Source organism: Nicotiana sylvestris, chromosome 3 (assembly GCF_000393655.2).
Source record: "Nicotiana sylvestris chromosome 3, ASM39365v2, whole genome shotgun sequence".
NCBI classification, from domain to species: Eukaryota; Viridiplantae; Streptophyta; class Magnoliopsida; order Solanales; family Solanaceae; genus Nicotiana; species Nicotiana sylvestris.
Genome location: NC_091059.1, coordinates 155,081,819 through 155,096,559, shown reverse-complemented (window position 1 = coordinate 155,096,559; position 14,741 = coordinate 155,081,819). Strand labels below are relative to the sequence as shown.

Genomic DNA, 14,741 nt, shown 5'->3' with positions numbered 1-14,741 from the left:
AGGTGGAGAATGTGATGACCCAAAGGGTCATCTTATATTTTACAATCTGAATCTGGGTTCTGAGGCCTTGAAAACCTCATTTTTTTTCTTTCTCCTTGATTTTGTGTGCGCAGTTCGGCTACGTTTTCGGAAAGCCTTTATGTGAAATTTAAGAAAAATATTGAATTTTGCCTTTAAAATTGATTAAAGTTGACTTCGGTCAATATTTTTGATAAACAGACTTGGACCCATGATTTGACAATCCCATAGGGTCCGTAGTAAAATATGGGATTTGGGCGTACGCCCGGAATCGAATTCCGAGGTCCCTAGCCCGAGAAATAAATTTTTGAAGAAAATTATTTGCTGGAAAATATAAGATTTTTAGAAATGGAATAATGTGTGATCTCGTTGGTATCGGGCTCGTATTTTGGTTTCGGATCTCGGTACAGGTTTGATATGGCATTTAAGTCTTGTCTGCGAAATTTTGTGTGAAATGGAACTGATTTGACATTATTCGAACGTTTGGTGGTGAAAATAGAAATTTCAATGTTCTTAAGGATTTCATGAGTTTTGGTGTTAAATTGATTGTTTAAGATGTTATTTTGGCGATTTGATCGCACGAGCAAGTTCGTATGATTTTTTTAGACTAGTGTGCATGTTTGGTTTGGAGCCCCGAGGGCTCGGATGAGTTTTGGATAGACCACGGATTTTTTTGGACTTATTTAAATATTGTTGGTATACTTCAGCTGTTGTAGGCCTCTGATCTCGCAATTGCAATATCAGGCATCGCAATTGCGAGCCCTGCAGGGTCCGCATTTGCGAGCCTTTCATCGCAATGCAATTAGAAGGCTGGGCCAGCATAATTTACAAATGCGTACAAACCTTCGTAAATGCAAAGCGAGTCTAGGAGGGGAATGGATCGCAAATGCGATAATTTGTTCGCAATTACGAGGTTTGTGATCGCAAATGCGACACTTTCTTCGTATTTGCGAAGGTAGCAGGAATTGTGAAGGTTTTGCAATTGCGATAGCCCATAATAGAGCTTCACAAATGCGACACCTGCAGTTGATCAAAACATGACTTAGACGGGATTTCAACTCATTTTCTCAAAATTTCAAACCCTAAGCTCCCATAGGCGATTTTCAAAAGAAGAGTTCTTCCCAAATCATAGGTAAACGATTTCTAACTCATTTCCTTCAATTTATTTCATCTTTTAATAAGAGTTCATCACAAAATCTAGGGTTTTTCATGGGAAATTGGGTATTTTTGGGTACAATTTTGGAATTTCAAAATTTGGGGATTTAGACCTCAAATTGAGGTCGGATTTCATAACCAATTGCATATTTGGGCTCGTGGGTGAATGGGTAATCAGATTTTGGTCCGAATTTCAAGTTTTTGACCAAGCGGTCCCGGGTCAGTTTTTGACTTTTTGGGGAAAATGTTGGAAAATCTATAATCATAGAATTGGTTTATTTGGTGTTAATTGATGTTAATTAGCTAATTATGAATAGATTCGGGCGGATTGAAAGTGGAAACTAAAGGAAAAGTGATATTTGAGGCTTGAGTTTGGCCGTGGAATTGAGGTAAGTGTTTGGTCTAACCTTAGCTTGAGGGATTAGGTGTTGTTATCTTAATTGCTACGTGTTAGTGTTGAGTACGACGTATAGGTGTAGTGACGAGTATATATATGTTGATGTTGAGCATGCAAGAGAGTCTTATACTGTGACCGTTGTGTCTCTTATTGCGTATTGTTCAAGCTTAAACTGATGATTCTCCATGTTGAACAAGTCTTATTAAAATTTCTTGGTATTGGATAATTATTGAGTATTAACTCAAGTTGAGACTTATATTGTGAAGTTAACTGTTGAAATGAAATTGGTTATTGTTGATTCCCTTGCCGGGATGTTATTGTTTCTACTGTTTGGGTGAGGAAGAGTAAAAAGCATGAAGAGTGATGCCGTGTACGATATTGTGAGTGAGTGTTAATGCACGAAGGGTGATGTCGTGCCATATTCTGTGAGTGTTAATTGACGAAGGGTGATGTTGTGCCATGATTACGAGAGTTAATGCACGAATGGTGATGTCGTGCCATGATTATGAGAGCTAATGCACGAAGGTGATGTCGTGCCATTTCTGTTATTTCTTATGGTGAGGGCGAGAGTAAAAGCACGAAGGGTGATGTCGTGCACGTGTTACTATATCATTATTTATGTTGGTTCAATTATGGTGTTTACTTTGCTTCTCTATTGAATTACTGTCACAATTTGATATTCCCCGCAGCATGTTTTTCCTTCCCATCTTTATATGTTAAATTTATGTTATTATGATTTTATCGTATATGATTTAACTGCACAGGTTTATATGGCTGTCGTGTCCTAGCCTCGTCACTACCTCGCCGAGATTAGGCTCGACACTTACCAGTACATGTGGTCAGTTGTACTGATATTGCACTCTGCATTTTCTGTGCAGATTTCGGTGTCTAACCTCGTGAGTAGAGTTTGGGTTGCTGCCTTCAGTCCACGAGAGACCCAAGGTAGATTTGTCGGCATTCGCAGACCCTGCAGTCTCTTTTTCCCCCATTTTGGATGTCTTGTCTCTTTTCATTTCAAGAACAAATGTATTTCTTTTTAAACCAGTATTTGTAGAAATTCTTAGACGTTCGTGGATTGTGACACCAGATCATTGGGGTAGTCATGTATTAGAGTTTTTGGAACTGTTATAAAATTTTCGCACTTATTATTTGTTTAGTTTTAGTGACTTTTTATTTATGTTTGGGTTATTGATTAATGTGTTAGAATCATAATTGCTGGCTTGCCTAGCATTCAAGTGTTAGGCGCCATCACGATTCCGACGGTAGAAAATTCGAGTCGTGACAGACAAGAACTTTCAACTGACCTCACCCCACCCCCACCCCCACCCCCTTTCTAAATAAAAATATAGTACTTTCTTTTCATATTACAGATAGAATTTTTATTTTCATTTCAACAAATGAGTATTTTCTTTTCATGATATAAAAAAGTAATTTTTTATTTTAACAAAAAAAAGTACTTTCTTTTCATGATGTAGAAAAAGTATTTTCTTATATTTCAACAAAAAAAAAGTATTTCCTTTTCATGATGCAGAAAAATTATTTTCTTTCATTTCAACTAAAATGTATTTTCTTTTCACGATGTAGAAAAAATATTTCTTTCATTTCAACAAAATGGGTATTTTCTTTTTATGATATAGAAAAAGTATTTTCTTTTATCTTAATAAAATGAGTACTTTATTTTCATGTTGTAGAAAGAGTACTTTCTTTTTCAACCTAAAAATGAGTATTTTCTTTTTAATTATGGAGCACAAATTTGAATATTATTTTTGTGTAAAAAAGTAAAGCAACACATTAGTTCATTTGGGTTTGTATGAATTTTTAGAAAAATAATTAAATTTTTGAAGAAAATAAAGTTCTGAAACATTGGTTTTTTTTTTGGGGGGGGGAGGGAGGGGAGGGGGGGGGAGCAAGAAAATATGGAGACTTGGGGGAAGAAGAGTGAGGAGAGTAGCATAAAAAATATTTTCTACTCTCTAATCAAACACTAGAAAATATTTTTCGGAAAAGATTTTCCACTCACCAATCAAACAAAGAAAAATAAGCAATAAAACCACTCATTTTCCATGAAAACATTTTCTAGGAAAAAAATTTCTATGGAAAAGATTTTCCTTCGTACCAAACACACCCTAAGAGAATCAATAATTTCATTTAAGCTCATATAAGAGAAGGTTTTTGTAAAAACATAAACGAATTTTAACAATTAATTTTGCATGAAAATGCAATATCTCATTGATAAAGTGGGTCGGATCATCCGGGTAACCGTAGCCACGCCAAAATGCAAAGGTATAAATTACCAACAACTGCAACGTTCTATCCATTTTTGAAATCTTTGAAACGGCGATGAAATTTCTCTTGTGAACGTTCTTCAGCGTCTCTCTCTCAAAGCACGGAAGAAATGGTAAGTCTTTTCAGATTTCTTCACTTCTTATGTGATTGTTTGATTAATTTTCTTACTAGTACTAATTAATAGACCAAGAAAAATAAACTTGCTCATATCTTAAGTAAATGTTTGCATTTCTGCAAATTCTTCGATTTCCTTCTGCTCCATATCTTTACAAGTCCATTTACCTTTTCGAGATTCCTAATTTTAGGAAAATATTATGGCGTTTGGATCTGAACGTATGAAATTTAAACGAAGGGCGGCTCTATAAAAGTAGTGGCCTAAAGCCAATTTTTAATAAAGGATAATTTAAATAAATGAGATGTTAAACATGTATTTGCAATATGGTACCTTTGATATTGTTGTAAAAAATATATTTACTAATATGAAGATTTAAGTAGTTTAATTCAGAGTTTTAAAAATATTTTTACTGTTATAGAGTAGACATCTTTCTTTCTTTTTACCTTTTTTCTACTTTTTTATTTTTTCTACAAATATTAATATTGTCTAACTTGAAATAAAATTATAAAATCTATTATTAAAAATTTTGGGGACCTAAATCAAGGTTTTACTAGTCTCCTACTAGAGCCACTTGTCCACTCCTGATATTCTCAATCAAATTTGTAGAGTCTCAATTAAGATAAGACAACAATGGCAATAACATTAAAGGTAGTGAGTATATCACTCAGTTACCAAATGTGAATGAATCTAGTTGAACGGTACGTACATGGTGGGGCAATAGTCTGTAAATAATTGTTGATCATCAATGAGGGGCGACTCAACAAAATTAGTGGCCTAAAACTAAAATATATTAAAAAGACCCCGAAACTTCTTTTATAAAATCCATATAATATTGAGACACAAAAAAACCTACATGACTTTGGTCTAGTGTTGAGAGCGCAACTCATGATGTATGGGTTAGGCGCACATCATATGATATTAAATTCATCATTTAAGTGAAAATGCTAAAGGGGTGAGCCCATTATTCATCGAGGTTTGAACCTTGCGACATTTGTCTCGTGGATTTCTTCGTCAAAAAAGATGAGACACAAAAGAACTTGCTTTCTGGTGTGTGGATTAATCAAATGTGACAAAAAAGAATAGTTAATCTAGAGAATTTGTGTTAAAAATTAGAGAGTAAAATCCTGAGAAACATGAAAAAAGACTATACATAAAGGAAGAAAAATAAAATTGATGACACGGTAAATATATTATTTCATTAAGTGAGAGAGAAAATTTATCCTATTAACTCACTCAATCCTACCTTTACCAAATTTTAAAAATTATTAAAAATTTGAAATTTTTTATTAAATATTATATAAATGTAAACTATAATATATATATATATATATATAGTTTGGCACCATATATCAACTCAAACTGCTAATTGGCTAAAATTAACCCATTTTTCATTTATTGGCATCAAGTAACCTATAAATGTATATCACAACAATAATATGTATATCACAATTTTAATTTTCTTTTTTATGTATATCAAATCTTATTTTCCTTCTTGTTATATTTAAAATATGAAATTATAAATATAGTTATTGTTTATATCTAAGTATATAACACAAAAATAATTGTATTGTTTGTATATCACTATGTATAACAAATCAAATAATGTGTATATCAAAATGTATATATCACCTTTATTTTCCGCTTTTGTATATATATTAAGATGTATATCAAAATTTTCTTTTTCTTTTTTGTATATCTCAGTATACAATATATCTCATGTATATCAGTGATATCTCATGTATATCATGCTTATTTGTGTATATCCATAAAAATTTGTGTTATATATACGATATAAAATATAATATACATGTGCGTCCATAAAAAAAATTGTGTTGTATACACGATATATAAAGTGATATACACAGACGTCCTTAAAAACTTGTGTATGATATACACTGATGTACACGATATACAACGTGATATACACATGTCGCAGTTGGATTTTTAGGTTTGATTTTTTACCTGAAACCAGTCTAAATTACTTCTAATCTTGCTCAAATTTTGTATATAGACTCGTTTAGGTATTTTCAACCAATTTCAATCATACCCACTCGTTCAATCCAACCAAAAAAGAAAAGAGAGCAGAAAAACAAAGTTGAAATGTATTTTGTCTCTCTTGGTTTTTGCTTCTGATTTTCTCTGATGTGAGATTAACCTTGCCTTTTTATCCCACTAATTTTTTTTTTTTGCATAATTTGCAACAATGAGGATAAATTCACCCATCAACACCAAAAATTGGCCATGTGACAAATAACACAAGAAAATTCAAAAGAAAACATCTATTTTCAAATTAGTTGGAGGAACTTTCTATTCGTTCAATTTGGATTGTAGTGGACACGCAAGAAACCAAATGGGTTTACATTAGGATAGTGTCTATTATGGCAGTGTCAATCGGTCCCTTTATTATCCGCAAAAGCGTTCGCTCTTCGCTTCTCCTCATCTCCATGAACCCATAATACTCCTGAAAAATGTATCAGCCATTACAACTTTCCAAAGATTATCAAAGAACACATGCCCTTCCAAATACAGATTGAAGAACAAAATCTGCTAGATTGAAGAAGAAGAAAAAAAAAGATTGGAGAAGAAATACGGGAAGAGAAGAAAAAATACGGGAAGAAAGAATAAATAAGAAACTAGGGTGATTTAGAATTTGGCTATATAATGCCAATTTTTTAGGGTTACCTTTGTTAAACCTAATATAGGGCTAAAATATTGCCAATTCTCTTTACGTGTTGTCATGCCATGCCATTTTTTCTAGAGAAATTTTCACAAACCACTATTTTTTAGTGGTTATTAACTAGTCGTAGCTACCATTGACTATATTACTTTCTATAGCTACGTTTTCAGTTTTGCTAGAGTGTATTCTATGTATTTAAACTACTGTATTCATGAATTCAGTAGCAAAACTCAGCATGAAATAGGGGAATACAGCTAGGCAATTATTGTATTCGATTGTATTCACGATATGTATTTGTGAATACAGTCACGTAAAATAGCGTAAATCGTGGTCTATTCAGCTATTTTTAAACAAAAAGTGAATCAATTAACACAAATAGACTCCTAATATAACTCAACAAACTCAATTATAACATTAAAGGTAGTAAGTATGTTACTCAGTTACCAAATGTGAATGAATCTGGTTGAACAATACGTTCATGGTGGGGCAATAGTCTGTAAATAATTGTTGATCATCAATGAGGGGCGACTCACATAATTAGTGGCCTAAAACTAAAATATATTAAAAAGACCCTGAAACTTCTTTTATAAAATCTATATAATATTGAGACACAAAAAAACATACATGATTGATCTAGTGTTGAAGCGCAACTCACGATATATTGGTTAGGCGCACGCCATATGATATTAAATTATCATTTTAAGTGAAAATGGTAAAGGGTTGAGCCCATTATTTATCGAGGATTGAACCTTGCGACATTTGTCTCGTGGATTTCTTCGTTAAAAAAGATGAGACACAAAAGAACTTGCTTTCTGGTGTGTGGATCAATCAAATGTGACAAAAAAGAATAGTTAATCTAAAGAATTTGAGTTAAAATTAGAGAGTAAAATCATGAGAATCTTGAAGAGAAAAAAAAGATTATAAATAGAGGAAGAAAAATAGAATTAATGACAAGGTAAATAAATTATTTAATTTCGTGAGAAAGAAAAATTATCCTATTAACTCATTCAATCCTACCTCTACTAAATTTTAAAAATTATTAAAATTTTGAAATCTTTTATTAAATATTATATAAATATAAATTATAATATATATATATATATATATTATATAATAATATAGTAGTATATATATATTACTAGCTTTAGTGTACGTGCGTTGCACGTGTGCTTAGCGTTAATCAACAAAATATGTGTATATGAAGAACATGTAAATCAAGTTATCAAATGCTAAATTTTAAAATGTCTACTTTAAGTTAATATTTTAATAAGTAACTTTGTACATAGTAAAATGTAGGGAGTTGCCATTTATTTAAATGAATACCAAAAGAAAGAAAATTAATTAATGGCAACTCACTTAGAATGTATTTTGTCTTCTAATGTTTCATCGTTATTATTTTTAATGTTTTCATTTTTAACAGTTTGACTCTACTACTATATTAAAATTGATTTTATTATAAATTTTGAAAAGAATGACTTAGATATTTCGCAAATTAATTATTAAATCGAAGATTTTTTTGGTTAATTAGGATTGTTCTTAATGTTAAAGAGAATATTTTTTTGTTGATTCAAATATTAATATTAGCTCATCCAAAGTTTTAAATATTTAACTGTATTTATAATTTTATCCAATATGAATTCTACGTTCAATGTAATAAAAAATCGCTAGGACATCACTTTTGGACTTTTATGTCAGTACAACCATTAGTGTTTGAATATTAACAATACTTCTCTTTCTTTTATATTCTTAAAATTAAATTATTTTCTTATTTAAGCTTGATACTTGAATTTTAAAAAAATAAAATTGATTGAGATTACTACGTTTGTGATTGCTAGGTATTTGTTTTTACTCCCAAGTATGATTTAATAACAAAAGTTTAGTTGATAAATTTTAAAATTCTAAATATGAGAAAATAATTCAATAAGTATTTTATTATTTAAAATAAATACTCGTAAATCTTGAAAATATACTCCTAAAACTGGGGGGAAAAAAAGAGGAAAATAAGGACACATACAGGAAGAAAAGGAAAATAAGGACTACTAAACCTAAATTTTTATAACAAAAAAATACTAGTAAACCCAATATAAAAAAAAATACTTGTGAAATGCTTGGAATTCAATACTCTAAATCTAAATAGAGCTTATATGAAGGACTCCAATTAAATAACATAATTTTTTAGATCAGATTCCTAACAGCTAGGGAAATAATTACCTGATTATTCCTAAATATTAGAAATATAATTAAATGATAATTCCTACAATTAAAAAAAATAAATTATTATTTTGTTTAATATGAAAGCTAGTTTTAAAGAGTAAAAAATACGAACCATTGCGCGTGAATACTATCTAAATGAGTATGAACTATTAAAATGTTACATAAATATTCTATTAAAAATTATGTTTGAGAGATAAAATAAAAGTTATAGAAAAAATATATGTTCTTGAAAATAGTGATTGTTGAACCTATCTTAGCTAACACAATAAGCAAGGAAACTATACCCCATATAAGCCCTCAATCATGTGAGTCAATATATTCAACTTAAAATTATTATAAGTTTTATAATATCATTACTTTAATTTCACAAGTTATCATTTTTCAATTTTAGTTTTAGCAAGAACGCATTAATCCTTGAACATTTAAGTTATTATGTAAAAAAAAATTTGAAAAATTATATATTCTTAAGTTCATTATAGAAAACACAAATAACTCAACTAATTGGCAAAATATGCCTTTTTTCTCGCAAATACAAATTGTGCTATATACTTTAATCAATAAAAAAAATATAGTAACTGATTTCAACAAATTAGTAAAGAACTCAGTGTCTATGATTGTAATAAATTTATATGCAATTCACGGGTTCTAAAAAGACTATGCTAATACTATTTTGGAAGCAGTAACAATATATAATACATGTTAAAATTAAAATTAGGTTTAGTTCTATATGTTATTCAAATATTTTAAACGTAGATTTACTTTTTGAAGGAAAAAAAATAGTTTTCAAAAGGTATAAAAGTTACCATATAGATTTTCACTATGTGGCAGTTAACTCTATATAACTCTCTCTATAAAATGTTAGGTTGTTAGGTATTTTAAATACTTATATTTATTATTATGTTCATTTTCCCGAACATCAACAATTATTTTTATCCTTTGAGAATATTTATTTTTCAAATTCAAACATGACAACTAACCAAAATGTTAGTTTTCAAAATAATTCTTCCACCTAACATTAACTAATTTTTTTAATGCCAAAACCTTCGTTGTTTTCCGATAAATATAATATTTGGCTTTATTCTTTTACGTTAAGATTCATAATTTATTAAGAATGTTTTGGTTTGTTTGTATCTAGAGAAAGAAACATACTCATAATTACAAAGTTGATTTTGTATATCAAATGTTCTTTCTGTGGAATTAAGATTATCTAATCTATATGGAAGAAACATACTTATAATTATACGCAAGTAATTATTTTATTCAATTCAAACAAAAAAAATTACACAAATAAATGCTTACTTGATTTAAATTCCTAAATATTAGGATTTCTTAAATAGTTCAAATAATGAAGTATTTAATAACTATAATTTTAGTTTATTTCAAAATCCTAAATATTAGGAAAATAAAAAGTCTTAATTATTTGGAAAATAATAAAATTACTATTTTGTCTAATATGAGATCTATCTTTAAAGGATAAAAAAGTCGAACGGCATTTCGCCAAGGGCCTTCGTGCTTTTAATATAGTAAGTATAGATATAATAATACAGTAGTGCTTCTTATTTTTTGGGCCTTAAATTTTTAGAGGCCCAAGGCGCCCTTGATTTAGACTCAAAACATGTCTGGGCAGTTTATTTTGCTAAAGGCAATCTGATCATCTTTTCAGTTATTTTTTTTCTCTGATTCATTTTACTCCTTATCTTTGCTAAGGGGATTGTTTATTAAGTGAAGAAAGAATGCCAACAAAACCTGCAAGAAAAGTGAAGAAACCTTGTTATCATGGCGTAAAAGTTTCTCAAAAAAGGAATGTCGGTTACCTTAGTACGAGTGAGTTTGATTGGATTGATACGATCGAAGAATGCCCAGTATATCATCCATCCAAGGAAGAATTTGAGGATCCCTTGGTTTATGTGCAGAAAATTGCTCTTGAAGCATCAAAATTTGGTATGCTGATAACGTAAAACCTATTTGTTTCGATGTTAGTATATATATATATATATATATATATGTTCAATGTTGTCACTGAGTCCTGAATATGACTTGCTGTTTTGACGTCTAATATACCCTCTAATTGCAGTGCGACTGTGCGAGAAGGATATATGTTATATACTACTAACTTTATCACTTTTCTTGAGGTTTCAACTAAGTGAACTATGACGAGAAAATTTGAAACCTTTAGTACTTTACTATCTCTTAATTTTTCAAAAAAAAAATGATTAATCTAGTTTTATTTTGTCCTGAAAATTGGTTAAACTGACCATCGATTAGTGATAAGTGCTTACAACTTGGGACAGAGGGAGTGTAACATTATGCTTTGAAGGTTATGAACTGCATATGTTTCCTACAACTCAGGGTGAGATTGGCTCTAGCAGATTGCAACATCATAACGGTGTTTAACTTGGGAGACCGTATTTCTGCTGCCTCTTTGTCACCTCGTTTTGGAATGATTAGGAACCAGAATAGTTCAATAACACACTTTTAATCTATTCTCTATATTCTGTTGTTTTCTAACTGTAAAATGGTTAAGTTGAACTTGTTTTGCTTCACTTATTGCCCATCTTCTGCTGATTGACCAGCATTTTATTGAATTTATAGGCATTTGTAAGGTTGTCTCTCCTCTGGGATCTTCTGTTCCACCGGGAGCAGTATTGATGAAAGAGCGAAAAGGTTTTAAGTTTACCACTAAGCTGCAACCTCTGCGACTTGCTGAATGGAATAACAACGATAAGATCTCCTTCTTCATGAGAGGAAGGTACTATATATAATAAGTGATGTTCAGCAGAATAGGCAAGTATCATCACAAAAATGGTGGTACTTCGATATTTCTTAGTGTTGGTCATTATCGACATTGTCTTGTTACTTCTTTTGGATCCTGTATGGTTGACATGTGTCATGAGTCTTGTTTGTGTTCCAGAAATTACACTATCCGTGATTTTGAGATAATGGCAAACAAGGCAACAGCTCGTAGATATTGTATATCTGGATGCCTTCCTCCTGCATATGTGGAAAAGGAATTCTGGAAAGAAATGGTACATGCAAAGAAAGGGATGGTTGAGTATGGAATTAATATAGATGGTAGTGCCTTCTCAAGCACTTTCAATGATCCTCTTGGAAGTAGCAAATGGAATTTTAAGGTTCTACATAAATGTTTTCTGCTAGTTCTTTTGCGTCCTTCTGCGTTCTTCTGTTATCATCTTTCTTCATTGTTAAAGATGGAGCACATCCTCAGCTTGTTGCTACTCATTGAAGTTCATATTTTTCTATTTTTCATGTTGTTTTATTTAGCGCAAGCCCCATATGTTTTGCAAATGTCTGACTAATCTACATTTTCCTTTTCATTCATTGTCTTACTGTTATTCCCTGTGCAGATACTACCTCGGCTGCGAAGATCCACATTACGCTTGCTTGTAAACGAAATCCCGGTAGTGTATGATTTTAAATTCTGGAATCAATGCAGCATTTTAGTAAATGCTTTAATGTTTTGATACATTTATATTTGTTTCAGGGAGTAACAGAACCAATGCTATACATTGGGATGCTATTTAGTATGTTTGCGTGGCATGTGGAGGATCATTACCTCTATAGGCAAGTCATACCATGGTTACTACCAACATTCTCTTAGATGTTTCATCCATTTAATCTCTTCAAGTTTTCTTGACTTTTGCCTTTCTCAGCATTAATTATCATCATTGTGGGGCGCCCAAAACTTGGTATGGAGTTCCTGGTCATGCAGCTGTTCAGTTTGAGAATCTTATTCGGCATCATGTCTACAATGAGGAAATCCTATCAGAAAATGGGGTCAACGGAGTCTTTGATGTTCTTCAAGAGAAAACAACAATGGTTTCTCCAAAAATTCTGCTGCAATATGATGTCCCAGTTTACAAGGCTGCGCAAATGCCAGGAGAGTTTGTTATTACCTTCCCTAGAGCATACCATTCAGGATTTAGCCATGGTTAGTCTTGAAGCTTTTACTTTAACCTGATAAATCACTTGCAATGACCATCTATAATTTCGGAGAATATTACTTTGCCCATACAGCTAATTTTCCTTGTTCCTGCAGGCTTTAACTGTGGCGAGGCCGTGAATTTTGCAATTGATGAATGGTTTCCATTTGGTGCTGAAGCTAGTGAACGTTATGCTCTTCTTGGCAAGGTGCCAATTATTCCTTATGAGGAGCTCCTATGTGCGGAAGCAATGCGTCTCCCAGAGTCTTTAGCTCACATACCTTGTTGCTTGGCAGATTTAGTCTCAGTTCGTTGTGTAATGACTTCATTTTCTTTCCTATTGAGATCATACCACCGTGCCCGCTGGTGCTTGATGAAGTTTAAGACTTCACTTAAAATGTGTTTAAAACCTCGAGAATCCTTCGCCTGCATCCTCTGCAAACGACTATGTTACGTGGCATACATTGAATGCAAATGTTCCGCTGGTCCCATATGCCTTTTTCATGGTACCACAGCTAAACTCAATGCTTACTAACGTTTTCAATGAGCTTTCTACTTTAGAAAATTGCAATTTGATTACAAGCAACATGCTCTGCAGGCTGATGTACCATAGGACTTAAACCTGTTGCAAGTGTTGAGCAACATTTTTTTTCCTTGTTCCTCCAATCCCCATATCCTCTTTCCTTAACAAAAACAATTTTTTCCATGCAGATTTTGAAACTTATAACTGTCTATGTGGAAGTAGCTGCAGCCTCTTTGTTACAGAGGACATTTCAAAAATGGAAGCTGTTGCACAGATGTTTGAGGCTGAGGAAGGAATACTCTGTGAGGTTGAGCAAAAAATGAAGTCTGAACCTTACTTGTGGATGCAGACTTTATCTCCGTGCACGAAAGGAAAATATAGTCCGTATTGCGAGGTACCAATTCTTGGTGAACCCTTGGTGATCATCTAATTTATGTAGCATCGATCTGCTTTTTGGTTCACATGATCTCATGAGTGCTTTCTGATCTCAATATTTATACTTGCCCTTGTCTCTGCCAGACAAGCTCCCTCTAGTTCAAACTCTCAAAAGTTATCAATTCAAATAGCGAGAAGCAAAAAAATATATGGTCCATATCATGAGTAAAGAATTTATTGCCTTAAATAATGACATCTAGAAGTTAGATGATATAGGTTTTGATGCGTTGCAACTTTCATGACTTAACAGATAATGCCAATAAATACTCAAAAAAACGAGGCCACTTGTATAAAGATGTCCAGGATCAGAAGAACTTCTGCTCAAGACAAGCAAAGGAGGAATAAGAAGAAAAAGGTATACTTTTTTTCTTGGTGTCACCAAAAATACTACTTTGATCTGTTTGATGTACCAACATGTCCAGAATACTATATTGAGCATTTTAGTGGCTGTAATGCTTTGGATTCTACTTTTTCTGTTTTCAACTTCTGATCTGATGAAGCTATTTTCATGTTTTTGATAAAAAAATATGGAGCGTTTGTTCCTTTTGCACGCTTTGCAGGTTTAGTTGCCAATTAGATTACTACTGCTAGGATTCTCACCCTGTATTGATGAACAGTGTTACAGAGAATCAATTGAGCTTGGAAATGAAGGAATGTATCCCAGGAGTGCTATTCTTGTAAACAGCAAGAAAATGACACCACGGAAAAGAAAGTCTCAAAGACATAGCTCTGGTACTGAAGATGACGGACCATCATTTTCTAAAGGTAAATGCAGCCGATATCAGGAAGTAGATGACACCAAATGAGAGCCATCAAGCTTCACTAACCTCAATGTAACGTCACTGTTTATATCAACCAACGTGCCTTTTCTGTTGGTCCAACCATGGGAGGCAAAATAGTAGTATCTTGTAACTCTAATTGTTGATTTGTAGGCATAATAATGCAGTTCATATTCACTAGTTTATATTATTTTCCAGGTC

At 32.0% G+C, this 14,741-nt stretch overlaps 1 protein-coding gene across 1 annotated transcript; it reads left to right on the top strand.

Annotated features, from left to right (window-relative positions):
• Positions 1-10,498: 10,498 nt before the first annotated feature.
• On the top strand, positions 10,499-14,741 carry LOC104227714 (lysine-specific demethylase JMJ13-like). The gene is made up of 10 exons (XM_009780019.2): positions 10,499-10,803; positions 11,455-11,611; positions 11,774-11,993; positions 12,228-12,281; positions 12,365-12,444; positions 12,534-12,811; positions 12,920-13,309; positions 13,515-13,720; positions 14,012-14,116; positions 14,379-14,741. Exons 1-10 carry the CDS (start codon positions 10,596-10,598, stop codon positions 14,565-14,567), a joined length of 1,887 nt encoding a protein of 628 aa, XP_009778321.1. The 5' UTR covers positions 10,499-10,595; the 3' UTR covers positions 14,568-14,741.